The sequence below is a fragment of the Humulus lupulus genome, chromosome 6 (genome assembly GCF_963169125.1).
Source record: "Humulus lupulus chromosome 6, drHumLupu1.1, whole genome shotgun sequence".
Taxonomy (NCBI): domain Eukaryota; kingdom Viridiplantae; phylum Streptophyta; class Magnoliopsida; order Rosales; family Cannabaceae; genus Humulus; species Humulus lupulus.
The window spans coordinates 216,477,455-216,498,042 of NC_084798.1; the positions used below are offsets into that span (position 1 = coordinate 216,477,455).

At 41.0% G+C, this 20,588-nt stretch overlaps 1 protein-coding gene and 1 pseudogene across 3 annotated transcripts; one reads left to right on the forward strand and one right to left on the reverse strand.

The window, feature by feature from the left end:
- Positions 1–6,330: 6,330 nt before the first annotated feature.
- On the reverse strand, positions 6,331–15,985 carry LOC133783262 (uncharacterized). Of its 3 annotated transcripts, none has more exons than XM_062222825.1 (7): positions 15,814–15,985; positions 15,611–15,639; positions 15,322–15,476; positions 15,108–15,207; positions 14,447–14,584; positions 7,239–7,672; positions 6,331–7,162 (listed from the first exon to the last, which is right to left on the reverse strand). In XM_062222825.1, exons 4-7 carry the CDS (start codon positions 15,196–15,198, stop codon positions 6,548–6,550), a joined length of 1,278 nt encoding a protein of 425 aa, XP_062078809.1. In that variant the 5' UTR covers positions 15,199–15,207; positions 15,322–15,476; positions 15,611–15,639; positions 15,814–15,985; the 3' UTR covers positions 6,331–6,547. The 3 variants fall into 3 exon arrangements, with proteins under 3 accessions (XP_062078809.1, XP_062078807.1, XP_062078808.1); XM_062222823.1 differs by having other exon boundaries at positions 15,579–15,639; XM_062222824.1 differs by lacking the exon at positions 15,611–15,639 and having other exon boundaries at positions 15,814–15,983.
- Positions 15,986–16,756: 771 nt separating this feature from the next.
- LOC133783263 (uncharacterized) lies at positions 16,757–17,731 on the forward strand (annotated as a pseudogene).
- The last annotated feature ends 2,857 nt before the right edge of the window (positions 17,732–20,588 follow it).

Sequence of the window (20,588 nt, forward strand, 5' to 3'; positions counted from 1 at the left end):
GATGACTGTGGAGGACCGTGCACCAAAAAAGGCTCGGTCAGAGGAAGGTGAGATAACCTTCTCTGATGGCGATGCCCAACACGTCCGGTTCCCACATTCCGATCCGCTGGTCGTGGACATCCAGATGGCCAATATGATGGTGAAGAGGGTACTGGTCGATACAGAAAGTTCGGTGAATATCCTGTATAAATCAACACTGGAACGCATGAAATTGTCCGTAAAGGACTTGGAGCCCTACAATCAAACGATATACGGCTTCTCTGGAGAAGGACTCGTCCCAGCCGGATTGATCAAACTCCCAGTAACGACGGGTACATCGCCTGCAACAAGGACATTACTCGCCACTTTTGTAGTGGTCGATTGTCCTTCAGCGTACAACGCCGTTATTGGAAGACCCATACTGGTTGATCTACGGGCCGTCATCTCTATGTGGTACCTAGCCATGAAGTTCCCAACAGACGCGGGGGTAGGACGCGTTTTGGTAAATCAAAGGGAAGCCAGAGAGTGCTACAACGCCTCGATCACAAAGGCGAAAAGTGGAACGCCGAGGAGCACTACTTCAGATAGATTGCAGATGGCAGTTGATACGCAAGCCTAATCCGGTGATGAAGTCACCAAATAGGGTGTTGCCCAAAGGGAGGATGGAGATTTGGATCCTCGCTTTGGGGATTTTGAAGAAAATGTTGGACCCGTCAAGGACCTGGAGGAGGTCCAACTCGACAAAGAAGACTCAACCAGAGTCATAAAGGTTGGAAAAAACTTAGAGCCTACCACGAACCACGCACTGGTGGAATTCTTGCGAAAAAACCAGAAGGTTTTCGCCTGGTCGCATAAAAACATGGTTGGAATAAATCCTGCAGTAATCAGCCATGTCCTGAATATAGACAAGACCTTTCCACCCGTGCAACAAAAGAGAAGGATGCTCGATAAAGATAGATCACGGGCCTTAAAAAAAGAACTCGAAAGGCTAAAGGAGAGTGGGTTCATCCGGGTGGCATTTTATCCGTCGTGGGTCTCTAATCCAGTGCTGGTCCCCAAGCCTAACGGTAAGTGGCGGACCTGTGTGGATTTTACAGACCTCAATAAAGCATGCCCAAAAGACTGCTTCCCACTCCCAAGGATCGACCAGCTGGTTGATGCTACTGCAGGACATGAGATTCTCTCATTCATGGATGCATATTCAGGCTACAACCAGATTAGCTTGCATCCCCCTAATGAGGATCACAACAGCTTTCGGACCGATACGGGCTTGTATTGTTACAAAGTAATGCCCTTCGGACTGAAAAACGCAGGTGCGACTTACCAACGGCTTGTCAACCACATGTTTAAGGAGCTAATCAGTATAAACATGGAGGTATACATGGATGACATGTTGGTAAAGTCTAAGAAGGCAGAAGGACATGTGAGGATTTACAAGAGTGCTTTAATGTGTTAAACAGGTACCAGATGAAGTTGAATCCCTTCAAGTGTTCCTTTGGAGTCGGATCCGGGAAGTTTTTGGGATTAATCGTGAACTCAAGAGGAATCGAGGCCAACCCCAACAAGATAAAGGCCCTGATCGACATGAAATCGCCAGAAAGGATCAAAGAGGTACAAAGTTTAACCGGGAGGATCGCAGCCCTAAGTAGATTCATTTCGAAATCAACAGACAAGTGTGTTCCTTTTTTTAATCTACTTAGAGGAAACAAGAAGTTTGAATGGACAGGAGACTGCGAGCAAGCATTCCAGGCCTTGAAGGTTCATATGGCACAGCCTCCCATCTTATCAAAGCCGATCGAAGGAGAAACTTTGTTTATTTATCTGGCGATTACTGAAGTTGCTGCCAGCGCGGTGTTAGTACGAGAGGAGGAAGGCATGCATAAAGCAGTCTACTATGTCAGCAAGAGGCTGATCGGTGCAGAACTGCGATATCCGCCAATCGAAAGGTTAGCATATTGCTTGATCCTGGCCTCTAGGAAGTTACGCCCCTATTTTCAACCCAATCCTATCACAGTTCTAACTGACCAGCCCCTTCGGCAAGTCCTCCAAAAACCGGAAGCGGCTGGACGATTATTAAAGTGGGCAGTCGAATTGGGACAGTTCGATATAACTTCTTCACCGCGAGCAGCAGTCAAGGGACAGGTCTTGACCGACCTTATTGCGGAGTTCAGCGAACTTCCAGACAGTGAGCAGTGCGAGCAGCCTGAAGCGCTTATGCCTCAAGACAAAACTCCTTCGTGGAAGCTATTCACAGATGGTTCATCCAACGAGTCCCACGCTGGAGCGGGAGTGATATTGATAACGCCAGAAGGGCATCGATTTCACTGCGCCATCAGGTTCGACTTCAATGCATCAAATAATGAAGCGGAATATGAAGCACTCCTCGCTGGATTGAGGATGACCAAGGATATGAGCATAAAGACGCTTGATATTTATAGTGATTCACAACTGGTGGTGAATCAGGTCCTGGGAGAATATCAAGCGCGAGGTTTGAAAATGGCGGCCTACTTGAACAAAACAAAGGACCTGCTAGCCCAGTTCACGAAGTACACCCTCCAGCAAATCCCGCGAGATCAGAATTCAAACGCAGATGCCTTAGCCAAACTCGCGAGCGCAAAGGATGCTGACACTTTGAACATTGTGCCAGTTGAAAGACTGAGTAAGCCGAGCATACAAGCAACTGAGTCCAGTATGGAGATTCGAATGGAGGATACGTGAATGGCGCCTTACTTGGAGTATCTGACAAATGGTGCGCTGCCAACAGATAGGAACAAAGCCAGAACTCTACAAAGACGGGCTGCTAGGTACATACTGGTCGATGGTGTTATGTACCGAAGAGGATACTCGATGCCACTACTCAGGTGCGTTACACCAGAAAAGGCTAAGGAGCTCATGAAGGAGGTGCATGAAGGCTTCTGCGGAGATCACGCTGGGAGGCAGAGTTTGGCAAAAAAGATTCTAAGGCAAGGCTACTTCTGGCCAACGATGAACGGGGATTCGATGGAGTATGTACGAAGATGTGATAAATGTCAAAGGTACTCCAAGATTCCACGAGCAGCTCCAAACGAATTGAAACAAATGCAGAGTCCATGGCCTTTTGCAGTATGGGGGATAGATTTGATTGGATCCCTGCCTACAGGGAAAGGCGGAGTAAAATACGCAGTTGTGGCAGTTGATTACTTCACCAAATGGGCCGAAGCTGAACCACTCGCAACCATCACGACCAAGAAAGTTCTCGATTTTGTCATTAAAAACATTGTCTGCCGGTATGGTTTACCCAGAAAGATAATTTCAGACAATGGAACCCAGTTTGACAGCGATTTATTCACCGATTTCTGCGAAAGACATGGAGTTATTAAAATCTTTTCTTCAGTCGCACACCCCCAGGCGAATGGGCAGGTCGAAGCAGTGAATAAAACCCTTAAAGACACCCTGAAGAAAAGACTTGAGGAAGCTAAAGGAGCATGGCCAAAGCAGCTACCTGAAGTCCTCTGGTCGTATAGAATGTCTCACCGAACTGCGACGGGACATACCCCGTTTTCCTTAGCCTATGGATATGAGGCAATGTTACCTGTCGAGTTAGATCCCCCCTCACATCGGCGTTTGACTTACGACCAGGATCAGAACAGCCAACTAATGATGGAATCCCTAGACTCGATTGACGAGATACGGGAGAAGGCCCAACTCCGAGTCGCTGCATACCAACAAAAAGTCGCCCGGTACTTTAACTCCAAAGTTAAAGAAAAAAAATTCAACGTCGGAGATTTGGTGCTACGACGAGTTTTCTTAAATACCCGCGACCCTACTGCTGGAGTGCTCGGACCTTATTGGGAAGGACCTTACCAGATTGAAGAAGTCCTCCATCCAGGCACCTACAAACTTGCACGCTTAAACGGAGATCTCATTCCACGTTATTGGAATGGAGACCACATGCTCAAGTATTATCAATAAAACAGCCCTTTTTAAAGGGTTGGCTTGTATTAATTTTTATTTTTTACAAGTTTAGCAAAGAGGGTTGGCCACGCTATATGGCTAATCGCTCGTATTTGTAAGATTCTATTTCAGAATCACTCGTAAAGACATGTTTAGTCCATTTTTAATACGAGATTACAAGGGACTGTGCGCAGCCAGTCATTTTGCCAACCATTGTGAATTTACATTTACAAGTATTTGTTCATTACGTGTGTTGTTTTGCTATATTACAAAGTATCAATTTTCATACGAACAGGATTGTTCAAACAGGCCATGGTCAAGTGTAGAGTCCAAGAACTTTACTTAGCTAATTATTTAGTAGTATTATAGTATGTATAGTATTATCTTTGTAACTGTGAATTTTTGGTTCAGACCGGGAATTATTTGGACACTCATAGTAGTACTTATAGATTTTCTAAGTTTAAGAATATTAAGTATAACCTAAGGTTTGATTATATGACTGATATGAATGATAATATTTGGTATACTATAAGGTTTAGATGAGGAACAATAGGATTTTAAGCACATGTTATGAATGGATGATTAAGAATTAAGTATTTTGAGGATTAAATTTAATAAGGAGTAAAGTTTGAATGTTACAAGGTCAATCAGCAGCTTTGAATACGTTGAGGGCTTAGTCAAGGCTGTTTACTCCATTAAAACTTAGCTAAAAATGTGTCATTTCGTGTTTAAATATTCAGCGTGTGCCGATATATCGCAGCTATAGGGGCGATATATCGCAGCACGTAGATACGGAAAACACGAAACAATGCACGGTCGCCTCGGGCATAATGGCCCAGGCGATATATCGCCTACAGGGAGCGATATATCGCCTCCTTCAGCATAATTCAAATGTTTTTGAATTCTTTTTCCTTTCAGCCATTCAACTTCTTCATAAGTCCAGCATCTTTTGAACGAGTCTTCAGCTTCTGCTGAACGATTATTCAAATTAATTTCACCTAAAAAGCTATTATTTTTATTCAAGTAAAATTAAGATTCCTTCATTCCCAAACTCTATAAATAGGACCTAGTACCCAGCCATTATTCACCTTTTACTCTAAGTTCAGAAGCTACAAGTGCTAGGAGAGTGTGAGAGTTAAACACTTGGGTGGGGAAATCATAAGCTTAACCATCTTAAGCTTATCAAACACTTTGGGAAGTAAGATTTCATAGTATTTCGGTTCGAGGGTTAGATTGATCTACAAGTCCTCAAGGTATTCAACACACTCTAGTTCATTGGTTTTATGTTATGTTTCCCTTCTCTTAGTCTTCTACTCAGTCTTCTAACCTCATTCTTATTTTGGTTAGGGAATCTAAGTTCTTGAGCACATAAGTTTTGGTAAGTGTGACTTTCAATGGTTTAGTCTTTCCATTCCTTTCATTTCATCTCTTTTTCTTAATTAGACTCACCCTGTTATATAAGGTTTTAGGAGTGTTCCAAAAAGTCTCAACGCTGTCCTCTTATCCCGGTAACTTTGGTAAGGAAAATAGGATAGAATATATATGTTTTATGCTTGTGTTATCTTATGTGATATGTTATGAAATATGTTATAAATATGTTATGAAATGTGTATGTTTGTAGGCTTGGGCATATGACCCATATGACTAACAATACCCCAAATGAGTTATGGGCATATGACCTACTTAGCTAGTAGGACCCCACTAATCCTATGGGCATATGACTTGTTTAGTCTATGAGACCCCAAGTAATAATGGTCATTATAATAAGTGTATGTTATAAGTATTATGTTAAGTCTTTATGTTTCTTACGAAATTTATGTTTATGACTATGTGTTAGATTTTACTTGCTGGGCATTAGGCTCATTCCTTTTTTATTTATGTGCAGGAAAATAGTTTAGAGGCGGTAAGGTTCGTGGACGTTTAGAGAATGTGTATCGATGGTGAATGGAGTCAAGGAGTCGAGAGTTCGATTTCTCGAGGATGTAGTCTTGTTTTACTTTTTATGGTTTTACATGTATTTTCCGCACTTTCTATGTAACTCTTTTTTTTTCTTTAAGTTATGTTTTGTTTTAAAGACAATGGGTACCCATATCCTACTTATTTTATGAAAGTAACTTTTGTCTTTACAAGTTTCTAATATATTTATGGTATTTTTGCAAATGTAAGTCTTATTAAGGTTTGTATGTATAGTTTTATTAATGGTCCAAAAGTCTAGAGTAGTGGGTCATTACATCAAGGCAAGTGACCAAGGACCTAAAGCTCCTCGATCACTTGGGGGGCATATAAGGCACATCGATAGCAAAGCATACTCGCAAGGTATGTAAACACATGAACAAAATGAGTGAAAGCATGCTACAGTACTTAGAGTATTTTTCAAAATTTATGTTTTGTTAAATCATGCCAAAGTACTATGCTAAGTTCGGTCATACGGACAAATGTTATAATAAATAAAGATATTATAGCATCAAGATATAAGCTTTTACACCGCAAGCATCGCTGCTTGGATGTAACTGTTCGAATAAAAGAAAAAAAAGATTTTATGCCCGTGCAGCAAAGTTTAAAAAGAAATTATTGTCTTTACATCACGACCCGTAGGCCGTGTGGCCAAAAAGAGAGAAAAAATAAATGGGAAAGTTTAAGAGGCATTTGGGGCCTGAGGGTCCTGGGCAGCATCCTGGTTGGTTGCGTCCTCGGCAACTTCTTCTTCTTCTACACCAACGATGCTTGGAGAAGCAGGGATCCTCAGTCTTGCCTCCTCTTCGGCCAGTTGAGAGGTGCAGCGAGCCAACTCAGCAGTCCTGACTTCCTCCGAAAGATAGCTAAAGTCGGCACCCTGGTTGTGTTTCCAGAAGTTGTAGAAACATCGGAGTGTCGTCCTCTTGTACTTTTCAAGATTTTTGGAGTTCTCAAGCTCCAGATGCTTCACCTTGCCTTCAAGAGTGGCAATGGCCTCATCCTTGGGCTTGAGCGTCTCTTCCAACTTTTTGATTTCGCGAAGATGAGTTACGCTGGCATCTCGATACTGCTGTCGTGACTTTATTGCAGCTTCCTTTGCAGCTTCAGCTTCTGACAGCTTAGTCACCGCAGCGTCCCTCTCTCGAGCCATTGCCTCCAACTCCTTGGTGTGCCTGGCCTCTGCAGCCGAAAGCTCCTCAGCTGCCTTCACTTGATGCCTCTCAGTGGCCTTTGCCTTGGCCTGCTCGATGGAAGCCTGGATACGAGTGCGAGCAGTGATAGCAGATAGCAAGGCCTGTGAATAAAGGAAAAAGTTAGAACCTGCTGTGAAGAATAAAAGACTAAGGTTTAAAAAGTGAAGAAGTACTCACACTGGAGATTTCATTCAGGGCCCTGTTCAGAACCTGGTCAGCCCCCATGTTTTCAGCCTCGACCATTGCATCTCTGACACGATCACCTTTACCAATGCGGTCAAGGCGATCCCTGGCTGATCGAAGGGCACGGCTCATGAGTTTGGACCTGAGAGCTTCTTCACGAGTAATTTCCTCTCTAGGGGGCACAGCCGGAGGATTTGGTGGGGCAGGAGGAGTCTGCTTCTCAGTAGGAGCCGGTGGATGAGTTTGCCCTGTTGGCCCAGGAGTTTGCCCAGTTGGCGCGTCCTTGGGAAGGTCTTCTGTTCGACCTTTCTTGGCTGGAGGGTCTCGGCTGGATTCGCCAGTTCTCCTCTTGGATCTCCGCTGGAGTTGGGGAACCTCCTCTTCCTCCTCGGCCTGGTACATGTCAAAGATATTGGGAGTGGCCATATCTGCATACAAGTAAACACAGGAAACTGATAAGAATAAGAGGCAGATGAAAATATATTATATGTAACAGAAGAAAGGCAACAAAGTGAATATCCGAGCTACAACTATTGGTCGTTACACTATTGACTCTATTAGTCATATACTCATTATCTGGCATGAAGAAGTCTGGCCCTAAGTTTGGAGCATATGTAAAGTTACCCTCCCCGTCAAACAGATGACAGGGAATTGGCAAACCATTTAAAAGCGAAATAACTTTACCGTTATCATCATAGGATTCTCCTAAGTCCACAATAGGCTCTTTGGCCTTTTGTTTCCCCTTGCCTTGGGGAGCAGAAGATCTTTCTGCAGAAGGATTGCCCGTGGGCTTCTTGATTGTAACCCCCGTTGGCCTCCTCCGAGGAGGAGACACAGGAGGTTGCTGCTCGGGAACCCCCTCGGCAGTGGCTTCGTCCACCACGGACCCTCTAATTTCATGGCGAGGAGCCAAGAGGCCAGACAGCCTCAAGTTTTCTTCAGTCACCAGGGTCTTGACGCTTTTTGCTGCGTCGGACATCCTGGCCAGAGTATTAGACCTCAACACCATGGCTGGTGTTGGGGTCGGACGTAACCAGGGGCCTGAAAAGCAGATTACAGTTTGAGAAAAACGAAAGGAGACACCTTAAGTAAAAGTATCGACCAGTCAGAAACGGCGCTTACCTCCTCGTGCGAAGGCCAAGTTGTTGCTGATTACATCCGGAGTAAAGAAGTACTCCTTATGGTAATGCCCCACGTTTGATATATGGGTGGTATCACTCAGGAACGTCCGGTTGGTCTCCTGGTGGCAGAAATGAAAGAAGCTTGTCCCGTTGTGTTGCGGGTTAGACTTAAGGTCAAAAAGATAGTTGACCTCGTGGGGCGAAGGTTCTGGCCATTTCTTAAGTTTATACAGGATATAGAGTACGGTCAGCATCCTATATCAGTTTGGAGTTATTTGGAAGGGGGCGACACCAAAATAATTGGCCACCCCACAAAAAAGGGATGAAGAGGGAGATAAGCTCCCGCCTCAATATGATACCGAGACCAGGCGCTGTTTGCACCTCCGGGGAGGTTAGCCCTCTGGTCTTCGGTAGGACGTATAATGGAAACCCCTGTGATAGGGAATTTCCTGAAGCAGTTAGCAACCATTCGAAGAGTTACTGAACTGGCTGGGGAAGTATACCACTCGACATCAGGCAAGTTCTGATGGCGAGGGCTGGCCCTAATTTGGATATTAGGGTCAGGAACAAGATTTACCCGACTGCTGGTCGAGGGAGCCCTTGCCTGCGAATCAGGCCGGGCAGGAGAATTTGGGTTGTTTTCAGACTCGGGTCTTTTCTTGCCTGAAGATTTGGAACGAGCCATTGAAGGAGAAGGATGGGGTCTGGAAGAAGATCGCGAGAAAGGGATCTCGTGGACACGGTCAGCTGGTTGTTCTTCTCCCTCGAGCAGTTGGGTGAGAAGGTCGTCGTCAATAGGCCTTTCACCTCCCCACAAATCTGGCATTAAAGTCTGCATACAGAAGAATGGGGAGGTGAGGATAGAAAACTTTTAAAAGCTTTTTAGAATAACGCTAGTCGAGTATAAAAATTAAGTCTTTATACAACAGCATTCTAACAAAAGGCTAAATTTTTCTACACGAACAGTTTGAAAAACGGATCAAAGGGTGAAAGTAAAAAGTTTTTCTGAAAAATCTTTTTCAACTCCCCTTAGGGCGGGAAAAATTTATTTTTCAACTAGCCCAAAGATCGAATTTTTACTTCGATTTTACGTCCTAAAAAGCATGGTCCCGGATTTTAAACTAACTCGTAACCCTATTTCGCCTACAAAATATTCTGTCTACAAGCGTCTCAAACCAGAAGCAGATAAACTCAAACAGTGCACAGTCAGAAGCATGCATCACAAAAAATTAGAAGCGTGGGAACTCGAAAACTTACCAAGAAAAGTGATCGTGAAGATGGAAGAAAGGTCTTCAGAGATCAAGAAGCTCTCGAATGGGGTCCTGAAAGTGCAGACGGAACGGTCTTCAGAAACATTAAGGGCTCTGGATTTTAGGTTTTCTTGTGGAGACGATGGCGTGCGTAAAAAGAAAATAATGGCTTCGAATGTCTTATATAAGTTTGTCTATGATAGTAAAAAGTATAATCATCAGTTTCCCTTTTTTCAAAATATGGGGAAGCGTGATGGCCGTCAAAATCTTTTCTGGGGAACCAAAAGGACATTATTAGACAGAAGTGGGTTACTTGTTTCAAGAACACACGAAGGGTTCTAACACGTCAGGCGGGGTTACCGAAGAGTCGCTCGTTCAAAAGTTTATTTACTGCTCGTGATAAATAAACTTGGGGGGCAAATGTTATCCATAAAATTAGCATTGGTGACGTGGCAAGTGATCCCTGGACACGTGGCTGACACCTAGAAACGTTCTGCTAGAGTATCGATCAGAGGACACATTAGAAGCAGTGCAAGCCTGTCTTACCTGCGACCAGTCTGGTCAATAGTTCCGTGTACAAGGCGACATTAATGGGAAGATCTTTATGAATCCCGAATTTATCTCACACAATCTCCTGAGTATCCGATTATTCAGGAAAGAATATCTGTAACAATCTTTTGTAATCCCCCTTGAGCCTATAAATAGCGAGAGATAGCTCAAGGGAAGAGGACTTTTCGGGGACTTTTTGCTTTTGAATCATTTGAGACTATAGTAATTCTCCTAGGAATATTGTATTGTTCTTCAGAGATCAGTGAAACTCATTGAACCCTAGTTCTTTGATCACTCATCTGATTTTTATATCAATATCATTCTAAGTGGACGTAGGTCATTATCAGGTCCTGGGGCCGAACCACTATAAAATACTGTGTCTTATTTACTTTTTTCGTTACGTTCTTCTCATCTCTTTCATTCATATCAAGCATATTCTGACTCCGTGTCAGTTGGCCAAATCGTGGGTCAACAAGTAGCATCGAGACGGAGACAAGCCATCTGTCCAGAAGAAGGCTTTCTTAAAATCAGGTGGATGATTAGGGAGATCCTCAAACACCTTTTTTTCTTTGGGATAGCTCGAGAGGTAGTAAAAGCCATCTCCTCCCCGAGCTCGGGAGGGATTGCTTTTCAGACAAAAGAGATATAAAATCTCTTTTGGAGAAGGTCCTTCCCACTTCAGCTCGTGGTATAGCGACCTCAGGGCAGACAGAACCATGTAAGAATTGGTGTTGAGTTGGAACGGAGCCAACCCAACAAAATATGTGAAGTCCTTGAAAAAAGACTTCAAAGGCAATAGCGCCCCTGCCTTCATGTGTTCCTGACTCCATGCCGCGTACCTCAGCCTGTTGTCAGGGTTCCCAGGGGCGTAGCAGCTTCGTTCGTGAGCGGCCGGAGCTCGACACCTCAAGGAACTTGACAACCTGAGGCCATGGAGGGCCAGAATGTCAGTTATCTGACTTGTCAAGGTAACCGAGCTCCAATAATGCTCGGCCTCGAAGATTTCTCTCCTCGGTTGCGAGGTAGAAGGCTCCCCCATAAGTGAAAATTGGAGCTCTCTCGGGCTGTACGCAACAGTCACTGTCAGTTTAGGGTCGAGTGGGATCAGTCTGGGCCCCGAATTGGATTCTGGGTAAATAGCCTCTTGAAGGGTCCTCCTTTTCTTCTCTATGACCTCGTCAATTTGGCGACGGTAATGAGCTCGAATATCCTCCTATTCGCGTGCGAGATCGTACTCGCGAATTCGACGTTGATTCCGGGCAAACAGCGATTCCAGGCTCGGGGTTTTGGGCGAATAAGGGATTGCCAGCAACGACCCCCACCATCTTTCCAGATTCTGTGACATCTAGCGAGAAAGAAAAAATGGTGAGGGCCATGCATGCAAGAATTACGAGCTTGACAGGACAAGCTCAGAGTTTAGGAACAAAACGAGCTCGATACTAAGATCCTTATTAAAGAGTCAGAACGTGTATTCCACGAGAAAAGGGAGGAGAGTGGACAATTTTTTCGAAAGTCCCGAAGATCAGGGGAAAAAGAGTGGCGGATATCCAAAAAGGGTAATCTTGGGTATCGTGTATTCTTCAAGGCCAAGGTTTTATACCCGATATCTTGGTGTCCAAGAAATGTCTTTTAAAATTTTAAAACCCAGAAAAAAGAGATCTTGCTCAAACACCAAAACTGGGTATGGAACCAATAATGTAAACCTAGTATAGAGGCGTAAACATGGAAGCCTATCGGTCAGAAACTCCCTAACGTATCGTGCTAAGAAAATAAACTAGTACATTCACAGAAATAACAAGAACGATATGAACAGAAACTGGTATGAAGGAAAATAAAAATTGGACACTTACACAATAATGGCGATTGCAGAGAAATCGTTGATTGAAGGAGAGGCTGCAGATATGAGCTCACGATCTCGAACAGACTGACGGTCCTCTGTTTCTTCGGCTGAGAGAACATGCACAAGCAAGAAGTTCTCTGGGATGGCCTCTGGTTTCGCCCCTTCTCTTTTGTTTCTGATGCGTGTAAAATAAGAGGAAGAAGAAGACCTTGTATATATAGAGGGAAAAAAATGGTAAGAAGGATTGATCTGAGCCATTGGCCAGAACCCTCATAAAATCCAACGGTCAGGGATTGATGACATGATGGTACCGAAAAGGTGGCAGACGAATGATCGTGGGCAGATTTCCAAGGCACTCGAGTACCCTGAATGGGCAATACCCAGCTGACACGTGTCCATTCTCAAGTATGTGACGGTACGGTTCCCGAAGAAAGTAGTTCAAAAGTTTCCTTCTCATAGGATTCGAACAAATACTTTTGAGGGGGCAAGATGTTATACCCAGATTTCGAGCCATGAGAATTGTGGCCTCGAAAGATGGATTCATAATGAATAAACTCGTAAAGTCTGGAATATGTTCGAAATCTAAACAGCGAGCCTACGAAGCAGAGACGACTTCGAAGATGGTAGCCTCGAAATCCTCACGAGATCGAAGGGTAGGCCACGAGCCCGAGGTGCAACTGTTCTCAGGGATGGCCTCAGATCAAGGGCTCCGAGCCTGACGCGCGTACGAGCTCGAAGTCATGTGGCCTCGGGATATGTTGTAGCTCGAAAGTCAGTAGGAAACCTGGGAGAATAGGCCCTAGTGATATAGGATAATAACCTTGAACATCCTAATGAGTCATCTATAAGAGACGCAGTCTACATTTATTGATGTATATCCCCTACAATCAAGGGATATTATTTGATTAGTTACACGCCCCCTGGTCTTCAGGGGACGTTTCATTTTACATCGGATTGCAGGCATTTAATGCCATTTAATCTATTTGTAAATAAAGAGTAACTACCCGAAATATGTGGGATAGTATTATGCATCTTCTCTATAAATAGAGAGGTCATGCACCATTGTAAAGGACGGAAATTTTGGGATCTTGAGAGAAAACTCTGAAGAATTCATGCTTGAAGAATTTTCAGAGATCATCTTGAGTTTAATAACAAGGACTCGTGGACTAGGCAGATTTAACTGCTGAACCACGTAAAAAATCGTGTTTTGTATTATCGTATTTTTATTGGCCATAACTGTTTATTGTTTACGTGCTCTTCTTTCACTGTTGACGAAAAACGGCGTCAACAGTGTCCTATTGACAGTTGTACGGCTTGGCCACGCCCAAACCAGCCCAATGGGGCCTGATTATTATGTATTATTTAGCAATATCCTTTGTATTAAGCCTCCATTAGCAAGCAAACCATGATTACATCCCTATTGGGCCCGGATTAGTCCGGCCTAAGCCAATCGCACCTAAATTGCCTATAAATAAGACCAGTTGTGCACTGTTGCGGGGATCTGAGATTCTTTTCTTTAAAATTATATTGAAAGGCCTTAATAAAAAAAACTGAAAAAACACAAAAGCTTGACATGTCTGTTTAACTTAAAACTGAACTTGTGACATCATATAAAAACTACTGTTTATTTTTTTAAAGGATGGATACCTTTGGAACCCATTTTGGATGAACGCAATCCATATGAAACCAAATCATCTAGAGATGGACTATCAAACTTGAAAGGAGTTGTATCATAAGTAAAGGTACATTTAGAACTCCACCCATTGGAAACAAACAGTTCTCATGAAACATTAGGGAAGGAAACTAACTGCTCGGGGATGAAGGATCCCAACTACGAAAAGGGACTACTATCTATTCCTACAAATCACTACAAATCAATATCCTCTAATAGAACAGGTGCAGACCTATATTAATCTTGTGATAGTTACAAGTACAAAAAACCTTATGCAATTCATGCATATGTCCTTAGAATTTCCCAAGCTTGTGGAAGTAATTGCCATTGTCAGTCTCAAAACCATCTTTCTGCTGTTGAAATAATACAGTTTTGGGTGTCTGATGCGGCAGTGCAAAAAGAGACTTGGCCATTAGGGATGCTTCAGCATGTTTGCATATGCCTTCAACTGCATGAAAGAGATCTACTCTATGAAAGGACAATGAATTTCAAATGAAACCTATGCAACTAGGAAACTGACACGGAATATGGATTTAAAAGATGAGGTATCTTTTGAAGACCTAAGAGTATTGAAATTAAACGAATTCTTGCTTAAAACCTAGCATGGCAGAGATGGAAGCTAATTGCTTTGAAATACCCCCTTGGCAGAGACCAGGCTAGAGAAATAGTGTTTAACATGTAATATTAAATGAAGACAAATTGCACAGTGGAGATTTCCAAGAGACAGAAATTTCATAAGTAGCTGAATCAGTATGATATATTTTATCTACCTGTTTTGTTGGGCAAAGGATTGCGAAGAACCCCACATATATCACAAGTAGGCATACTTTCTTCATTATCATTAGTGCAGATTGAACAACTCCAAATCCAAGGCCTTTTACTTTCTGGCGTTGACTGTACAACTTCAACTGATAAAGAAAAACACATTTAATTATGGTTAAAATTCATGTCCCAAAGACCCTGTTACAACATTGTAAATGAACATAAAATTGTAGAAGGAACTTAAATGTTAGGCCTCCTAAACACTTAACTTACTCTAGGATGAATAAGGCAAATAATGGCTGAATAAGTCAGTTGCTGTGTTGGCCATCTTTTAATGTATGTTAGTTGGTTGATGTCTAGGCCTATATTAGAGTATAAATAAATGATTCATTATATTCTTTTTTATTTTTCCCTGTATATTTAAATCAACAAAATCCAATTATGTATAGCTTGTATACTTTTTTTATTAGAATAGAAGTAATAGAATATGAACAAGTTAAGCCCTTTTTTCTAAATCAAGTTAGCTTTTATTTGAGTTTGTTATGTAATTATCAATTAAATGTCAAACAACAAGATCAAAATGAAAGAAGAACACGGGCTTGAAGCAAAGGATGACAACAAGGAAATGCCAGATAAACGAATAAAATCAAAATAAACGAAGCAACTAACCATTCTCTTCTCCATCATAGTCATATTCATCATAATCATAATCTTCAAAGTCATCGTAATAATCAACTCCGGTATTAATTTTGCGCGGCATGGTTCAATGCTGAATTGTAAATATGCATAAAACTCACACATATCACCTCAATTTGGACACAACAAAACACATTTAATTAAAAGAAAAAGAACAAAAAGAAAGAAATAGCAAAGAACAACATACCCAGAAAGCGTGCTTATATAGATTTAACAAAGTAACACCTGCGAAAACCAATCTTGATTTTCCAAAACAATGGCTGTCAATGTTGAAAAGCATAACATGACTTCTAATTATGAGCTCCACACTTCTTGATTTCTCTTTCTACCGAATAATTCAAGCTGCAAAAACACCCATAAAATAAAAAAAATCAGTTTCAAGAAAAAAAAATTGCTGCAACTCTTCGTCGATTTGTTAAAAAACTGTGTTGATCAGAAATCAACCGAATTTACAACAAAGCTGTTGCTTAGCTCACACGAGTTTTCTTTTCTTCCACCAAGCATTCTGGGCAACCAAACAAAAATCCAATAATAAGGGAGCCCAAGAAAAAAAAATGGAAAACCTAAGGGCATGCAACCTGGAACTTGAACAAGAATAGAAAAAATTTAAAATTTACGAACAAGAACATGATTACGTAGATGAGGTTTTAGGGAGAAAAAAATTGGGAATATATTTTACCTGAAGATGAAGATGAAGATGAAGTTGAAGGAGCAACAATGGCGAGAAGCGAAGCAACGAAGATGCGATTTACAACGTCGATTGCCTCTCATTCACTTTTTTTTTTCTTTTCTGTATTATTTGTACACGTCAGCAGTCTCCTTTTCAATATTAGTTGAAAATTAATTTGAGCAATTTTTTACCAAGTTAGAATTAGGGCTTGCAATTATGTCAGGTAATTATTAAACGGATCAACACGGTCCTATTGTAATTAAACAGATCAATACGACAAGATAGCATCCTTATTGTGTCATGACAAAATTAATTATAATTATATAAAAAAAATCATAAAATTTATAATAATCATTCGTGTTATCATGTTGGCACGATTATAATATGACACGATTATTAAACGGGTCAACACGATTATGATGTGATTAAGGTAAATACAAATATGATACGATTATTAAACGTGTCAAAAACTCAAACATGAACACTATTATTAAACGTGTCACCTAAACTTATTTATTTTCATGTCGTGTCATTGTGTCGTATTATACCATCGTGTCGTAACCTAAATTATCACTCCTAATTAGAATAAATGACTAAATGTATTTATAGGCCTTTATTACAAATTATGGCTGGCAAAATGTCTTTTTTTTTTTAAGTTATTTTGTATTTTTGCCTAGTTTTGATAATTTTTTGCAAAATGACTTAGGTAATTGAATTTTTTTAGATAGATAGTCAAAAAAATTCAAACAACTAGTCAAAATTTTAGACAAATGTCATTTTGCAAAAAATTATCAAAATGATGTCAAAATGCAAAACGACTCTAAAAAATAGACAATTTTCATTAATTAATCTTACACATTATAATAATATTTGGTTTGAATAATTCAAAATATTTATTTTTGAATAAAAAATAGAAGTAGGCTTTTGGTTGCAAAACAAAAATAAAATGGTAACAAAAAAAAATTAGAACGGTAACGATAATAGTAACGATAACAAGATAGGAATGGAATTTTGAGACATTGGAATAAGTAAGACTTTACATTATTGGAAATAGCAAAGAACAACATACCCAAAAAGCATGCCCAACAATTAGCTCTAAACCATGTTAGTATATCAATGCAAGAAATAAATAGTGAAAATAGAGCTCCCAGAACGCCACACTCACATCAGGTCTTCCATAAAGCAACCAATACTCAGGCAAGCTGTGAACAGTGATGATCAAGCAAATGAAGCGCCAGACACCCACATCAAGCCTTCCATAAAGCAACCGATGCTCAGGCAAGCTGTGAACAGCGATGCCCGAGCAACCCCATCACCAAACATCTCCATCAACCCACTAGTACGGTTTGGTGAAATTCTGTGTCTAGTATTTAGTCTTCTTCTCAATGTTTTTTTTTTGGAATAGCAACTTTGATCATCTACCTTGTTGTTAAACCAAAAATACCATTATTTGACACCCCAAATGCACGCCTTAACACCATCTACTTCGATGCGCCAAATTATTTCAACAGCGACTTTGCTTTCCTTGCAAATTTCTCCAACCCAAATCGGAAACTTGACATAAGGTTTGAGTATATGGATATAGAGCTTTACTTTGCTGACAGGGTCATATCAAGACAAGCACTTCAGCCTTTCACTCAAATACCTCGAGAAACAAGGATAGAAGCTGTTCACCTCATCTCAAGCTTGGTTTACTTGCCCCTGAATCATGCACTGGAACTTCAAACACGATACAGAGCAACAGAGTCAACTATAATATAAGAGGGACTTTTAAGGTGAGAGCAACTCTGGGTATGATACATGTTACTTACTGGTTACATAGTAGATGCCAATTGAAGATGACAACTGATATGTTAGTTGCCCGAAATTGCAGAACAAAGAGATGAATCTTATTTTCTTTCTGCATGTCCTTCTTTTGTTGCAGCATGTTAGCTGCATCCAAACAAACAAATAGGTAATGAGAATTTCAGCTGCAACATGAATTTAGATTCTGCCCAAGAACCCAATTCTTTTGTTGTACAGCAAAATATTCCTAAAAGTGGTGCTTTCTCCAAAGTGTCTTAAAGATCCAACACTCTATCAAGTAACAAGGAATGTGTGTATTGGAGTTACCAAATTGACTGTGGCTGAGCTATAAAACTGAAGTTATCGAAGTGATTATCTGCTTCTAGCAATGCTAATGAACTACAACCTTAGCTACCTCGAGGAGTAGAGTTGAGAACAATGACAAGCTCTAAACAGTTTCAATAAAGTCAGTTTCTTTTTTTGTTATTATTATAAGTATTTCCCCCCAAAAAAAATGAAGTTCAGATACAAACATCAACATAAGGTTGGCTGGTGGATATAGTAAGTGTTATCCCCATTTCCTGCAGGGGCTTTGGGCCTTCGCCCTGGCCCGCGGTCAGAGGGCCAGCTCGGCACATGGGCCCGGCCCAAGGTCCCTTGGTTTGAATATTGCCCAAGGGAACTGGTACGGACCAGGTACTCTAGACTGGGCCCATTGGAGGCGTCCGGGACGTCCCTCCGGGTTCGTCCTCAGCAAGAACGGTCCAGGCGATGTCCAGAGCGCCCGGACCGTCGCGGCCTACGCGTTCCTGTCCCAGACCCTGGTATGGTCTGGGCCTATGGTAAATAGAGCGGGCCAATGGTAAACGGACCTGGATCACCTCCTCCCCGGTTGAAGGGCCAAGCGTCCAGGATCCTGAAGCCGCCTCATTTCGCGTGGGCATTGTCCCCCACTTTTCACCTGCAGAAAGGGTCGCCTCGGGATTGCTCACTGATGTGTCAGGACTGCGCAGCCAAGTACCCTGACCGGTCTTGTCTCCTGAATCAGCCTCGTGACTCGAAGTGGTCAGAGCCAAAGCGCCGTTTTGTCGGGAAAGGCTTGTGTCTCAGGTCAACCAATTGGGCCTTAGCTGGTTTGAATTTCGTGTATTGTATACCTTTTTGTATTGGGCCTCCACTAGAAAGGCCCCTTGTACCCATTTCTCTGATGGGCCCGGGTCGGATCCGGCCCAGACCCGGTATTCCCCTCAGCTTATAAATATAAGCTGTAGAACAATGTAAAGGGGTCTTCGGAAAAAAAAGAAGGCGGAAACTCTGTTCAGATATTACTAGAAAACTCCATTGTAAAAGCTTCTTCTAGCTCTAATATATTGACTCGTGGACTAAGGCTAGTTAACGCCTCAAGCACGTAAAAACCCCGTGTCGATCTTCTACTTTCATTATTATTACCAGCAAATATTATTCATTAATAGAGTTGCCGAAAATCTCGGTTAACAGTAAGTACTAGTAATCAATGACAATCTAACATCCATTATCCATTTGTAATGAACACACCACCTTGCCAGATGAGATTCTCACAAACAATCCTATCAACTACAAGCCATGTAGTTCAAACAAAAAATTACCATACCAAGACCAAAGCTTCAAATATTTAAGATAAAGCCCATGATTTATACTTGATAAATTACACAGTACTTGCTAGATTACTGTTTCAAAAGTTCAAAACTCCATTTTGGAATAACAAATTACCCTATTTCTTATTTTCAATAATGCCTAACTATTCTGTACTCCAGTTGGATATCTTTATCAGTCATCAGCAAAGTAAAGCTCCCCAATTCCTTGTTTTCAATCTTGCATAACATGAATCCCAAAACATACATTACATGAATGTTTGGAATAAAACTAAAACAATTCACAGCAAAAATGCCTAACTATGTAACTAGCTATTGCATTATCAAGATTCAAGACACAGTCTTTCATAATCTAAAAACTATGAGAAAATGTATACAACACATCTAAAAGTGGTACAAATCAATAACCCCAATAAATTTCTTTAATTATTAAGAAAAAAATATATATAAAAATGAACCTCTTTTTTTCTATACCATGAGATTGAGAACTCCTTCATCCTCCACCAACTTCAGATGGCGTCTTTGCTACAATTGACAATGCATGTAATCCACTTTGCAACTCTTCTTGCCTCAAATTCTTTCGAAACAATTCTCACATTGAAATGAGTCTTCAACCTCCAAATCAACAGGACTAAGCTCTTTCTCTAATCTCTCCTTAATTCCCATGCCCCTGCTCCCTAAAGAACCTGAATTCGAATCAGACTCGTTCCTCACACTCTTTGCTGGTTCTGATTCAACAACTTTATACTGTTTATTTTCAATACCCAGTTCAGATTTCAATCCAAGACTCGACCTTCCGCCATTGTTATGGATATTTGACTCCGAATTCGAGCTCCCAACGCTCTTCTCGGCTTCATTGTACAACTCAAGCGCCTTCTTTTGCATCAACTTCAACATATTCAATAACCCATTATTCCTAGAAGATTAATTAAAAAATTCTAAATAATCTTTTTTCTTTTTAATTCTTAAAAGATTAATTAAATAAAATTTTCAAATGTTAAAAAAATAAATTGAAACTCATCTAATTTTTTTGTTTGGAAAAATTTAATTATTTATTTTCAATAATGATGGAATTAATAACATTTCAATTAGATTGATTTAAGTTTGTAAAAAAATAGATTATTTTTGGCTTATTTTTTTAATATTTGAAAATTTTATTTAATTGATCTTTTAAGGATTTATTCAAAAGAAAAATATTTTTTTAATTTTAAATTATACACATGGCAATGACACGTCAGCAAACTGTTAGCCACATAGGATAAAGCTTAACAGAAGTCCCACTTTACAAAACTGTGAATAGTTTGGAGATAATTTTTAACGGCTCGAAAAAATTAGAGAGCACAATAATGTATTAGTCATAGTTCGAGG